Here is a 14,602-nt window from a genome sequence, read left to right on the forward strand (position 1 = left end):
ATTACTACACATCTGTATTTATTTGATCCACGTGGAATTATCCTTCTGTCAGAAGGAAAAGAGGCTGGGGCCTTTGGATAATACTGATTCATCTCTGCAACACTTCTGGCATGGTTTAACACTGGTGTCTGGAAAATCAATACAAAAAATGAAGAAAAAAGCCCCACAGTATTCTTCTCGAGACCGGACTCCCAACCTGGCAACTCTTGAAATGATTCGATAGGAAAAAGGCCCTTGACTCGATACTCTTTCCAAAGTTCTACCACAAACTCCGTTTCAGGGAATAAGTGCTTTTACAATGATTAGCATGGTTTTAGCCAACACTCCGGAGAGGATTCACGAATGGAAAATATTTGAAAATTTCAGCAGGACTCAAATTCATTTTCCAATGGAAAACTTTATTTCACTTTTGACTATTTAGACCCAGCATAGCAATACATGTGACTGACTCATTATTAAGATTAAGTAAATAATTCTGGCGGGTCTAACACGGGCAGAGGACGGAGCCAGATGGTCAGCACACACCAAAACTGACACAATCACATCTCTGCGTTCAAAGAGCAGGGACACAAATGAGTACGGTTAATGCAGAACTAATTCAAGGCTGAGAAGGGCCATAAGGAGCCACAGAGGGCCTCGGAGGCCTGGAGGAGGGAGGCAGAGGCCACATGCTGGTGGGGAGAGCTGAAAAAGCAGGTTGCTCATTCTCCTTGGGGCTCCGTTTCCTCATCTGTAGAATGTGTATCATAATAGTGCCCATCTCAGAGGGATGCTGTGAGGATTAAACAAGATGATGCATGTAAAGCACTTACAATAGTGCCTGGACATACTAAACACTTAATGAATGTTAGCTGGTGTCATTATTATTATGACAGACATTGGGGTTGAGGTGCATTTTGAAGGATGGGTAGGATTTTATCAGGTGAGGATGGGCATGGGAAAGACCGTAGCCAAGGATGGAATGTGAAAACCCAAGACTGTGCTCTCTTCCTCCAGAGAAGAGGGCAGCATGGCACACGAGAAAGTCCTGGGGTCTAGGAATCAAACAGTTCTGGCTTTGAATCGAGCTCTATCGCTTATAAGCTCCCTGAACTTAGACAAACGACTTAGACTCCCTGAGCCTAAGTTGCTCCATCTGTTAAATGGGAATAAAAATGCCCATTTGCTGGGTTGCTCTAAGGATAAGAGAAGACCATGAATGTAAAACAGCTTTATAATGCATGCCGTTGAGTTGATATTGAATAAATAGTAGTAGTTATTGTTACAGAGAAAGCTCTCTTTTTAAAATAAAGTCATTAAAACGTCATGCAAATAATTCAATGCAAGGTGCCAGAAAGATTTTGTAGACTAGCATCTACTCCCCCAAGTCCAGTCAAAATTATCTACTCAACATGGCATTAAAATGCGGAGAAACGTCACGCAACTGTTTCCCAGGAATATCAGCTGCACCAGTTTGCAAACTTGGCTGGTCTAACTGGTGAGTGTGGGAGAAAGAGACTGAGGGGAGCCGCCGGATTTCAGTCCTGCCTAATTTTGTAACCTGCAAGTTGATTTAGAAAGCTCACCCTTTCGGAGCCTCAGTTCCGCATATTCAAATGAGCTGTTGGACTAAAGTCTCTAGGGTCCTTCCAGCTCTGAGATGTCTTTCCATGTAACACCGGGGCTTTTCTGGACTTACTGCTTAGTGGGCACCGAATTTCTGCTTGAGGCGTTGAAAACGTTTTGAAAATGGGTAATACGATGGTTGCACAACAATGTGGATGTACTAATGCCATTGAACTGTACATTTAAAATGGTGACGTGGTAAATTTTATGTTATGTATCTTTTACCCCCCACCCCCACCCCAAGACAACAGAGCTCCTGAGAGAAAAGATAGTTGTTCAAGATGTCTTCATAAACATTAAAATGTTCAAAATGAGACATGATGACTTTATAACAGCACTTTTTACCATTACAGATTCAAACATTGTATAGTAACTTGGAGAGATGTACAAACAGATTTCTGGCATGCTTTAAAAAAATCTCCTCAAAGCCATCCATTTGAATGAAAAGCGGCACTGATACAATCTCAAACCCATTAAAAAGAAAGCAAGCCATAGCCAAACGTGAGCAGGAACTGATTTGAAAGTAAGAGTTTAATTTTTGTATTTTAACAAGTTGATTGCCTATGAGTGATTAATTGCTCAAATAATTTAAACTTAAACACATAGGAGAAATATTGAGGACTTAAAATATTTCCTACTTGTTTCTACTCACAAAGATGTGAACCGACACTAGGAAGGCAGCCCAGTGCCTCCGGTGGTGCTAACTGCCTGTCTCCTGCTTGGAAGTCAAAGAGGGGACCGGTGAGGGTGCACTTCTCAGGCAACAGGATTACTGAAACGCTCCAACCCATCACCTCATTTTATAGATGAAGAACAGAGGACCAGAGAGGTACAGGGGCTTGCCCAAGGCCACAAGGTCATCTGGGAACAAAGCAGTCCCTCCAGTTCATGATGGTGTTCTGCAGTCAGACAGATTTGGGTTCATACTCTTGGCTAACTTTTGCTTCATAACTTTGGACTAGAAAACAAGTCTTGGTTTCCTCAGCCATAGAAGGAGACAGATCATTTCTGTCTTCTTGCACTGTTCTGAGGATCAAATGAGAAAATGGATGCTAAGCATTTGACAAATGTTAGTTTACTCCCGTTCCTTCTCCCAAATGAGTGCCCCTTCCCCATTCCACGCCTCTTCAATGTCTGTGGCATTTCAGATGTGCAGAAACTCCTTCTTGGCAGCTCTCAGGCATTAGCTCCAGTTTATGGCTGGAGAAAATCAGGAAATTAACTGCACACTAATGATAGTTCTTTTTTCCCTTGCTTCCCAGTGTCCACAGTAACTCTGCCCTTAGGGCCAGAGGATAGCTAGGAGGCACCAAGGCAACGCTGGCGTTGGTGGAGGACATTGGGAGGTTCCCAAGAATATAAGTAAGAATATGATGACTTGTCCCCTGTCCTTTCTCTTGCTTACCCTGTCCCTGACGTTGCCTACATCTTCCACAGCCAACTGATGCCAATGAAACAGAGCTGGGCAGAGAGTTTTTTGGGAACATTGAGATAACCAGTTATGAAAAAATAAAATCTTCATGGTGGTAGAAGAGAGTAAAAACTGATAACAATTCACTGAGTATACCAGCAAAGTAGAAATGCAATAGCAGCCCCCTCCAGCCCTGGCAGGCCTTTTTTGGGGTCAAATCATGGCACATCGGAAGGGTTAGTGGGCAGTAACTCAGCACAGAGATATTTTCCTACATAAAGCACGCAATCAGTTTCTCTGGCAATAGAGAGAGAGTTGACTTCGGTGCATCCCATTTGTGAATGGAGAGAGCTCTCTTTATCAGCAAATTCAGACTCTTAATTATACAAAAAAAAGTTTCCTCAAAATTGCGTAGTCCATTAGATATTAAAATGTTGGTGGTTTAACACGGGAAGTTTAAATTCTCATTAAAATATAAAGAAATTCATTTCAAGCCATCGTTTGCACTGCCTTATTCTAGAACGCTGCCTCGTGGTTCCATGAATTTCCCAAAAGCTCTTGTCTAGGGACAGGTTTCCACTCAGAATTCCTTCTATTCATTAAAAATCAGTGCAAGTTAAAAAAATGTTTTCTTTAACTTGTTCATTCTGGACCATGTGATATGGTAAATCAGGCCAAATTCCCCTGAGGAAAAAAACCCATGGGGTAACAAGGAATGCCACTGTGGAAACGAGAAAACAGGGGCCCTGGGTTAGATTCTGTCCCTAACTAGCTTTGTGACCGTGGGCAGGCCCAGCCTTTCTCTGCCTTGGTGTCCTCCACACAAAATTAAGAAAAAGGAACCGTAGATGATGTAAATTCACCTACTTGATGGTACCACACAACATTGCAATTAGGCTTCAGCCACAGAGACACTGGGCAGCGGTAGCTCAACTAAGTCTGAAAGTTAAACTGGAATATTTATTTCCTACAGCCCAACTAGTAGTCTAATCAGTAAAGCTGTTAAACTTGCAATAATATTTCACTGATGTGTACCAGAGCGTTGCAAGTTATAAAATTTCCAATTTAATTTTACTGCATCCCTGAAGCCGTAGTAATTAGAAGACAAACTCACAGTGAAGATGTTCACAGCTTCAGGGGTGATAATTTTGAACCTGTCCTGCAGGTCACTTCTGTCCTTCAGGTTCCCAGATTTGACAGCTGCCTGTAGACTCAGGATTTTATTGTAATACTGCAGTAGCTCGTCACTCATTGGATGGGAGCAGATGTAGATGACGCTCACGTTGGCATCTGAAAGCAACAAGCACAATGTTAATTACTGGTATAAAGGTAAATGACATTATGAGCTCTGACATCAGATTGATGTCACACAGTTTAAAATAAAGACCATATCCAAAAGCCACGGTGAAGTTAGTTTAGATTGGTCTTGTACAAATGTTAGCAATTTAACCAGCTTCTTTTGCACTTTAGCATTTCTCTAAAGAAAAGATAAATAACACTACCACCAAAAAAAATAGACACAACAATTTCTTCAGAAGGAGGGCTGTGAGGTACCGTGGAAGTGTACTTTCAAGTAATATGTAGGGATTTAGCCCCAGAACTCCCATTAACATCAATGGGAATTGCATGCTGCTTTAAAAATTTATCCCATTAACTTTAGTAAATTATAAAACAGAGCTATTAACTTTAGAAAGCTGATGAAATTGCAATTTCTTATTCTGCCTGGTCTTGGCAGGGCCAATTGAGGGAATGTCCTGTCCAAATAAATGGTCTGATTATGACCACAGAAATGATATTTCAGGAAACCAACGTTTTCCCTGCTCCATTCCCAAAGAGGAGGAGATTACTTAAATAGCACATTTAGTGATTCTTGGCTTAAAAAAAACACTGCGTTAATTTAGCTGTTCTCCTTTTTCTTTTTTTTTTTTTTTTTGGTGAGGAAGACTCTCCCTGAGCTAACATTCATTGTCAATCTTTCTCTTTTTTTTGCTTGAGGAAGATTAGTCCTGAGCTAACATCAGTGCCAGTCTTCCTCTATTTTGTGTGTGGGACGCCTCCACAGCATGGCTGACAAGTGGAGTAGGTCTGCACCCAGGATCTGAACCTGTGAACCTGGGCTGCCGAAGTGGAGCATGCAGAACTTTAACCACTCCGCCCCAGGGCTGGCCCTACTGTTCTTCTTCTTAAGACAGCCTTCTTATTAGGAACATAGAAAGAAATCCTAATTAAATATCCCATCCAAATGGAATAGCGAGACAAGATTACCCACTCCAGGCTGCAGGATGTTCAGGGAGTATGGAGAGGAGATCAGCAGCCAATCGAGTCATCCATTCATTCATAAAATGACTGCTCGGTAGTGGCAAAGCCCTTGGCTAGACATGGAGGGAAACACAGGAATCCAAGCAACTGAAATGCTACCTGTGAGAAATAACCACTTTTTTATTGTTGTTAGTGCCACCGAGTCGATCCGACTCCTAGTGCCCCCTGTGCACAGCAGAGCAGAACCCTGCCTGGTCTTTTCACGCCATTCTCTCATCTTCTGGCGCTGCTATTCATAGGGTTTTCATGCCAATTTTTTTGGAAGTGAGAGGCCAGGTCCTTCTTCCTAGTCTATCTTAGTCTGGAAGCTCCGCTGAATCCTGTCCACCAGGGGACAGGTGACCCTGCTGGTATTTGAAATACAGGTGGCATAGCTTACAGCAGCACAGCAACATGCAGCCACCACAGCATGGCAACCAACAGCCAGGTAGCAACCCTTTCGCATGCGCACACAGCCGTAAAACATGGCGGGGTGTAATGGGTACAAAGAAGCATGCAGACAGGTGCTTAGGGAAGTCCAGAGGAGGGAGGGCTGTAAAATGTCTCCTTGGTCAGGCAGGGCCAAGAGAGGATCTTAAGACTCCTCTGTTCAGTTTGGCAGAGTATACGGAGTGTAGACTGATCAAATTCTAGCTCAGCTGCCTAGGGACCCTGGGCACGTTATATAACCTTTCTAAGCATCGGTTTCTTCATCTGTAAAATGGGGAACAAAATCACCTGGGGCATGGAGCTTGAGGAGTATTAAATGAAAGAATATATATAAAGCCCCGGTGCAGGATCTAGTTCCCAGTAGCTGCTCAACAAATAGTCCAGATGCACGAATCTACCCCACGGCCCATCCTGACGGGGCCAGCCCACAGTGAGTCCCCAGCCCGCCTTCCACACTAGTGCTCCTTTTAGTCAGTGCCTCAAGAGTTAACACGATGAAATTATGTCCTCTTTGTTCCATCCTGTTGTTTTGAATCTATTAATCCTGTCTCTCCAAACTTCCCACAGGTGAGGCGTGTATTTTTTCTTCTATTTCCCCAAGCCGTGGTACAGTGTGGCGTGTGTGGGAGCCACTCAATAAATCCCTGTGGGCTGACCAAAGGGACTGCGGAGAATGGAGGGATTCAGGAGATGGAAAGTCTTACACAGTAAGTGAGATCCTCGGCATGCAGGAGAAATCTCCCTTTCCAGAGACAAAGCATCTTGTAGCTAGAAGCAATGTGTTCTGAACTGGCCCAGTGCTGGCTCTAGAGCAAGTGATCTAGAGATGTAAATATTTAAGTGGCTCCTATTTAATTTGGAACCCAAATTGCCACATAAACCTCAAAATAAATTAATGGGGAGACAGTAGTTAGATAACTTGTACCCAATTGCTGAATGATCCAATTAGTCATTCCAAGTCTTGTTGTCAAGAAGAGACTAGAGCTTTACCAAACCAGTGTTTTTTTAAAGTATAAAAAAGTAGGACACAAAAACAAACAACAAAAATAAGTTAAAGACTCCATAGCAGGAGAAAAATAAATCTTTCTTGGGAAAAAAATGTCTCAGTTACAAATGATAAATCATGTTGCTAATTTCACCTTTTCTGTTCATTTCTGGCCAAAAAAAAGTATCCAATATTAATGTGGTTTGATAATGAATCCACAAATTTCAAAGTTAATTGACAGGTAATTTTGGAAAGGAATTAATATGAAGATGAAGGCTGCTTTGATTGCTACTCAATAGTCAATATCAGTCACTCTCTTGCTTAACTCATCTAGGAATTGAAAACACTAGCCATTGCTGTCCCCACTTGACACCCTGAGTTCACAGCCAATATCGAAATGACAAGTCTTCCCAGTGTGATCGGATTATCTTTTTTTCCCTGAATAAGCAGAAAAATCAACACCCTTTACTAGGAATTAATAGAATAATAAAGAGACTCATTCATTTTTCTACAAAATTATTACTAATTTTTCTAGTTTCTTCCTACTTTAACAAGCAAATACTTTTTCTACATTCTAACCACTATTTCTGAACTTTCATTACTCCTCTTGAAAAGGTTTGAGGATTGCATTGCTATATCATGAGGATAGTGTACAAAGAAAAGACATTTGGTTCATAATCTCTCAGAAATGTCCATATTAGCAAAATTTTCCATTGCAGGTGGGCATAGACTGAATTATTCAATTATTTAAAATAGAAGCCTAATACTTTCGAGTCTTTCCCCATAATGAGAATATTTTGTACAGAAATTCTTTGCTGATGGTTTGTACTATATATAGAAGGGTATAAAAAAAGCTGAGGAAAAAAATTAATTCAAATAAATTAGAGCAAAGTCTGCCCTCTGCCGCACTTCAGTGGTTTCCACCCGGTCAGGTTTTTAGTTGAAATAGCTCAACACTAACAAATCAATCTCAAGTCATTAAAAAGAATTTTTTTGGTAATGCTGAAAAACAATATGAATGCCTAGATAATAGATTAACGCAATTACACTATTATTATTGTAGGACACTGTAAATTTCTTGTGCTGATGTATTTTTGTTACCAAATGGCATTTATAAAATAATAATGATGCTGAAATATATATGAATCATGTAAAGTATGTCATTCCAGGGAGCCAGCTAAGTTGGTCATTGATAATTTAAAATTCTTCCTCGTTTTGCTTAAATAAGGGACAAAGCAATTATATTTTAACAAAACAAAGAAGATCTTATTTGGTAACTAATTAAAAACTAATTTTTGTTTAACCTTGAATTTTTGGCCCGTACCTCCCACACGGGTTCCCTCTTACTGCTGAGCCTTTGCAACCTCTATTCTCTAAGCCCAACCTGAAGCTTAGCATCGAACAGGAGCCAAAGCCCTCTCTCCTCAGCCCAGAGGGCGTCTGATCTAGAACTGACCAAACCAGTATCAGAACTTGACCTTTACAAAGGTGTATCTTTCACGTAAGGTCTGTATTTCTAAGAATTCTCTCCACTAGGCACTTCTTGTTTTCTAATAACTAGATGATATATACTCAAATAAAAGCTTCTTTTAAAAATCTATCTTCATTTCCCTCTTATTCTTATAATGAAAACACAATGCTTTTCATTTCTGATACCACCTTCTACTCATTCCGCAGATATCATAATAGACAATATTGACACAAATATAAAATTTTGACTTCACTCACTGCAAAATTCAGTAAAAGAAGAAGATTTGGGGCTATGGGAAAGAAATTCTTATCCAAACCTGCTGCAAAGAGAATTTAGAAAACTATCCAAGTAAATGGGTTAAAAATGTCATTTTTTAATTCAAGTTGACTTCAATGTAAATTGGCCCTTTAAAACAAAACGTTCAATTGACCCACAGGCAGATTAGAAATCTAAGCTTTTTCCGTATAGAGGAAAAAAAGTAAGCAAAAAATAAACATTTTATCAACATTCACTGACAAACATTCCAAAGAGCCATTTGTGTAAAAACATTTACGGTACCTAAGATGTCACACAGCCTCCCCAGCTGCATGTTCTGCTGTGTGTTGAAGTCGGCAATATTTTGTCGCACAGGCCGGGAATATCCTAAAAGGCAAAGAAGGTGTCAAAACCCAGAAAGAGCAAGTCAGTATGGCAAAATGGCACACTAGGATTTCAAAGTGTCACAGTCCACACTCCAGGAAAGGATCTTCTCTGAAGCATCTTGCAGAAACAATCTAACTCCTAAGAATGTGATCCCTGCTTCTCAGGGGATTAAGCATTGTTCTGGAAGATGTGCTAAGCAGCGTATTCTGCCACAGAGAGGCTCATATTTTTCAATCCCAGCAAAGCTGCTGGGAATTAGGATTACAAAAGCATGGGGAAAATTTCTGACATTTAACAGGAATGTTCAAAGCAGCATGTAAGAAAGTCATGCTCAAGTTTGAAAAAAACTATTTTAGCTTTTAACTTACGCTTCCTATGTGGCCTTTTGAAGATGTGTCCCAGAATCATTCTAAACTAACACACAGATTTCAGAGAAACCCTTGCTGTCAGAAATACGTATTTAAGTAATAAAACACTAAAGAAATATGCTTCTGCTCACACAGTCAAAAGAACTTTTAACCTTTAAAGGGCAATGAAGGTTAATGCCGTTACGGCGTTGGCTCTAACAGAAGTCCTGCAGTTTGCCTTCCTGTCCGTTGGAAACAGAGCAGGAGGAAGATGCATGTGGATGACGACTGACCAAAAATCTTCCACAAAAGAAACAACAGCGACACTTTCTGCTGCTATTTCAAGAGAAAATAAGTGGGTTAAAACAGGAGTTTAAAAGGCATGCATATTCACAAGCAGGTATGATTGCTTAGATGAAATTCAGCAACTGTAGGTACAATTTTTTTTTTAAGTAAAATTGCTTTCCACATTTTGAAGAGATGCTTCAATGCCTCCTTGTGGTTAGTGAGCCCAAACACATGTTTCAAGTTAAACCGCTATGGATAAAGTGGTTTTAAATACTACGACTTTGAGATGTGACACAGATTTCCTTTTCAGCATAAGGAAAACTACAGTAATTCAGGCAACAGGGCTTCAGATCAAATGAACTCTGATAATTGGTTCTTTGCTTTGATGTCAGTGTTTAAACATTAGACAATGTCTGGAAATTAAATGAGTTTATAATTCATCTAAAAGTCTCTCTTTTGTTTTACGCAGATGAACTTAAGAACGAAAAAGGCAGAAGGACAAATGGGTTGTTTGAATTATTTTTGAAAAATTACTAATTTCTAAAATAATTTGGGGGAATTATTCCACATATGAAAGTTAGTATAGACAGCTATAAACAATGCCATCTTGATGTGTGGTTGCAATACTGTAACTCTTGGGACTTTGCATATGTATAATTCTATCTAATATTCAGATAAATGTTTAGAAAGATATATTGTGAATAACGTATTTCCAGACTGTGAGAAGGCAGGAAAAATGCTTAAAGAATAAAGTATGATTAAGAAAAGTGCCTGAGAGCATTCTGTGAGTGCATTTCCTTTCAAAGGTAAAAAGATAAAAGGCAGGATGAGCTGTCTCATTAAGATCATGTCCAATTTAAGACATAAAGGATGTCTGATCACTTTGTTGCCGCATATGCAGCATGTGAGTGAATAAGTCTGTGTTTCAATCAAGTGCTTGAGGTCAGTTTTCCAACAAATTACTTGGTACCTCTGTTACCACTGATCAAGGATGCATATAAAGTGTCTATGCCGAATTATGATAGGACTGGTTACCCAGTTAACCCTAAAAATACACCCATTTTAAAGAAGTGTATGTTAACAATCTCAGAACATTGTTACAGAAGATCACATGAAATAACAGATATGAAACTTTTGTAAACTGTAAACTGTTATATTTTAATGTTACGAAGTATGTGCACTTCCAAAGCTTATAACAATAGCAACGACAAATTCTCTGTTGCAACAAATGCAACAGATCATTCTACGTGGGCCAGACACAATGCAATGCACATCACCCTCAGCAGAGCAGAAGTTGGGAGTTAATTTTTTAAAAAGTCAGATTTGTTCTCATGTTTTGTACATCCACAAAGTACCTGTGTTGACACCTGGGTGAAAAGATCTCCTCAACGCTGTCAGCATGTATTAAATTCAATAGTGACTTAACCACAAAACTACCAGCAAGGATGCTGTGGCTTTGGGGCGTTCAGCAGACATGCTCAGTGGCGTGACACATCACACTGTGGAATGAAATCTACAAAGACATGGATATTTCAAAGGTCAGACTAGAAACACTGGCGGAGTTTTGAGAGAACATCTACTTCCATCCTGTCATGTTGTAGGTGGGAAAATTCAAAGTGAGTGCCTTGTCTCTCGTCCAAGATCACACAAACCTACAAATTATTATATAGTTCAGATACTACATATTTAGCTGTTATGACAAATGTGGTTACATAAAATAAGAGAGAGGACAAGACTTTCCAAGTGTGAACAGAGAACTCCAGAAGGGACCAAGAGCTTTGCTTCTTTTCTCACTTTTATTTTCAATTATTGTGATAGGCAGAATAGCGGCCCTCCAAAGATATCCATGTCCTGGTCCCTGGAACCTGCGAATATGTTAGGTTACACAGCAGAGGGGAAACAAAGTTGCAGATGGAATTAAGGTTACTAAACAGATAACCTTAAAATAGGGATATTTCATCTAGATTATCTGGGTGGACCCAACGTCATCACAAGGTCCTTAAAAGTGGAGGAGGGAGGCGGGAGAGAAGAGAGTTGGAGAAGACGTGACTACAGAAGAAAGGATGTGACTGGAGAAGAAAGGCACAGAGAGATGCAAGTTGCTGGCTGTAAAGAGGGAGGAGGAGGGCCAGGGGCTTTCCTTGTTCGTTCTTTTGTGAGTGGCTTCTAGAAGCCGGAAAGGGCAAGGAAACATGCTCTCCCCTCGGACCTCCAGAAAGGAATGCAGCCCTGTGGCACCTTGACTTTAGCTCCTTTAGGACTTCTGAACGACAGAACTGTAAGGCAACAAACTTGGATTGTTTTAAGCCACTAAGCTTTTGGTAACTTGTTACAGAGTGAGAGAAAACTAATAAGATTGTCTACCTTCTCTTACTCCCAGTAAGTCCCATCCCTGGCAGATAACTCTCTCAGTCTAATTGAAAGACGAGGAGGGGGCGCCAGGGATCTCACAGCAAGCACTCAATGTGTTATTGTTACTCTTATTATTGTTATTTCTTTCCTGACTTCAGCTGAGCCAGACTTAAGTTCTCAAAAGGAGCTTCATTTGAATGAGGGGCATTATTATTATTACACGCACACGATTATTTGAGCTATCAAAGTACAGGTTTTCTAGGGTAGGGAGCCCATAGCCCTCATCACTGTCAGGTGTGCCTGACCGCTCTTCTAAGGCTCTCAGTCTCCCCTCCCTGTCATTCTCTGCACCCTTGCTCCCCTGCATTCTCTCATTTTGTCATTACATGTTTCTTTGCTTGCTTGCTTCCTTGTTTGTTGTACGTCTCCTCTCCCCCGCATCACTCCGGCTCCTGGAATCAGACTGGAAGCTCCATTGGAGCAGGAACAGTGTGATATCCCCATCGAATGAGTGAATGAAATGTGGTCTGAAGACCCTACTCCAAGAATCTGTCTTTTAAATTCCTAGCCCTTTCCCCTATGTGTTCTCATCATTCCCTCCCCTCCTTTCAACTCATAGAATTGGGTTCTCTGATCTGGAGAGCTTCTGGGGAATTCAAAGAATGGTAAGAGGGATTTGTAGCTTTTTCTAGGTCTTCATCAGCAACAGGATAAAACAGCACTGGCATAAATGGGTACTTTCCCTTCCCTGTCACTACAGAGAGGAAGTACACAGTCTCTTTCCTTGCGGCCATCCCTGTCACCTGCAAAATACTCCTAGTTTGATAGAGCATTCTATATTTTTTCAAAATATTATTGCCTCCATTTCACATCAGAGAAGGGTACCTGAGAGCTGCCTCTCTGAAGTAATCCAACGACTTTCGGTCCTCTGTTGAACCACAGATGCTCATCAATGGTTACTGGCTATCATTTCTCCATAGCTACCTTCACCTCCTTTCCCATCTCTATCCCCGCTCCCACACAAACTCCTATCAGATGACGCCAATCGCCTCTTTACGCACACTAAACTAGCTCTTCGAGGATTGGCTTTTCCTTCACAGCAACCATAGAAACCCAACAACACGGGCAAGGCCATGCTCAGCGACTAAGCATCCTTGGGACTGTGCACCTCTGTGACAGACCCTGCTGTTACAGTGGCATCACATATTCTTGAACACCTTGCTTATTACTCTGATTGATTCCTTGTTTCTTTTGTCTCCAAATCCTATTTCTTACAATGGTATCCGAGGCAGAGAAAGGGTTAACAATAGACTTCCAGTTACCAAGTAGTTGTCATTCATTTGATCACCATGGTCTGAGATGGTAGTCAACCACACCTCAGTTCCATGGACTGGAACGGTAGTTCTCAACCTTTTTCCCATTTTGAAATACATGAGGGGTGATGTTCAAATGTATCATGCACTCCTAGGGGCATACACAGGGTTATTATAACAGTGGCAGTAACTCCACCCCTTTCTCCTCCAATCAAGAAAGCATGCTGGATGCAAGCTGAGCAAGAGTGACATCATTAGACAGATAACCTTCAATTGCTCCAAATCATAAAAAAGTGTTAACCATTAGCCAACTGTAGGACTCTACTAGTGAAAATGCAGGGGAACATGTGACCTACCGCACAACTGATTGCGCATCAGCATGTTGCAGTAATCTAGAGAAATGTGATCTAGACATTACGGTTATACCCAGGTTTTAATTACTTGTGCAAGTGTGAAAGCACAAGTTCCTGAGATAAGAGAGAAGATATAGCAGAAGGGAGGCCTACCCGGCTTGTGTAGGTAGGCTGTCCAATGCCAGGTTGATGAGAGTTTGTGGGGAAGCTGCTGAGGGGGATTAGGGAATTTTGTGATGAGAACACAGAAAACACAGGAGGTTCTCAAATATTTGTTGAGTTTTGAAAATATTCTCAAAGCAAACTGGCCAAATGGATTCTGTGTGGTTCTGAAAGCTTTCTCTTCAAAAGGGTTAGGACTTTCTCTTGTTCAAATTCTCTGTCAGTGGCTGGCACAGCATTGCATGCAACTAAAGCGAGTGATTATCAAAGTGTGGTCTGCAGGCCCTGGGAGGTCCCAAGACCCTTTCAGGGGGGCTGGAAGGTCAAAACTATTTTCAAAGTAATACTAAATGACATTTGCATTTTCCAATCTTACTCTCTCACAAAATATAAAAGTTTACAGATATGATTTCAGATTCCACATTGCAACTAACACTTAAGAATTATCATTGTTGAGTTTTGGTATAAAATCAAAGAAGAATATATACAATTATCTGAAAAGGCTATATAAAATTTATAAAATGTTCTTCTCTTTTCAAAATACTTATCTATGTAAGGCCAGGTTTTTCTCCTGTGCTTCAAACAAAACAACATATTTCAACAGATTGAATTCAGAAATAGATATGAGAATCCGACTACCTTCTATTAAGAGATTTGCAAACTTGTCAACCAATGCCACTCTTTTCATTAAATTTTTTCACTTTTGAAAATAAAGTTTTTAAAAAAAATAAAGCTATGTTATTTAGGTTAACCTTGGTAATAGGTTTATTATTATTTTGAAATAAATATTTAAAAAAGTTTCTCAGTGTTAGTTTCTAGTGTGGTAAACATTGATGGATATAACCACTTAAACCAACACTCTTTAGGGCCCTCAAAAATCATTACAAGTGTAGGTCTGAGAACTGCTGAACAAGCGTTTTAATTT

General features: G+C 40.4%; 1 protein-coding gene across 3 annotated transcripts in view; it reads right to left on the bottom strand.

The window, feature by feature from the left end:
• The window catches only part of IQCH (IQ motif containing H), a 177,722-nt gene that overhangs the window by 67,677 nt on the left and 95,443 nt on the right, over positions 1-14,602 (bottom strand). For 2 of the 3 annotated variants that reach the window (XR_011540770.1, XM_070622791.1), the window contains 2 exons: positions 8,779-8,862; positions 4,131-4,306 (listed from right to left, as the gene is read on the bottom strand). Coding sequence is in view for 2 of the 3 variants with exons in the window: in XM_070622791.1 (XP_070478892.1) it covers positions 4,131-4,306; positions 8,779-8,862 (260 nt within the window). In the remaining variant the exon portion in view is untranslated. The remainder of the gene's footprint in view (positions 1-4,130; positions 4,307-8,778; positions 8,863-14,602) is intronic. The other variant, XM_070622800.1, reaches the window with a different exon arrangement.

This window comes from Equus przewalskii, chromosome 1 (genome assembly GCF_037783145.1).
Source record: "Equus przewalskii isolate Varuska chromosome 1, EquPr2, whole genome shotgun sequence".
Taxonomy (NCBI): Eukaryota; Metazoa; Chordata; class Mammalia; order Perissodactyla; family Equidae; genus Equus; species Equus przewalskii.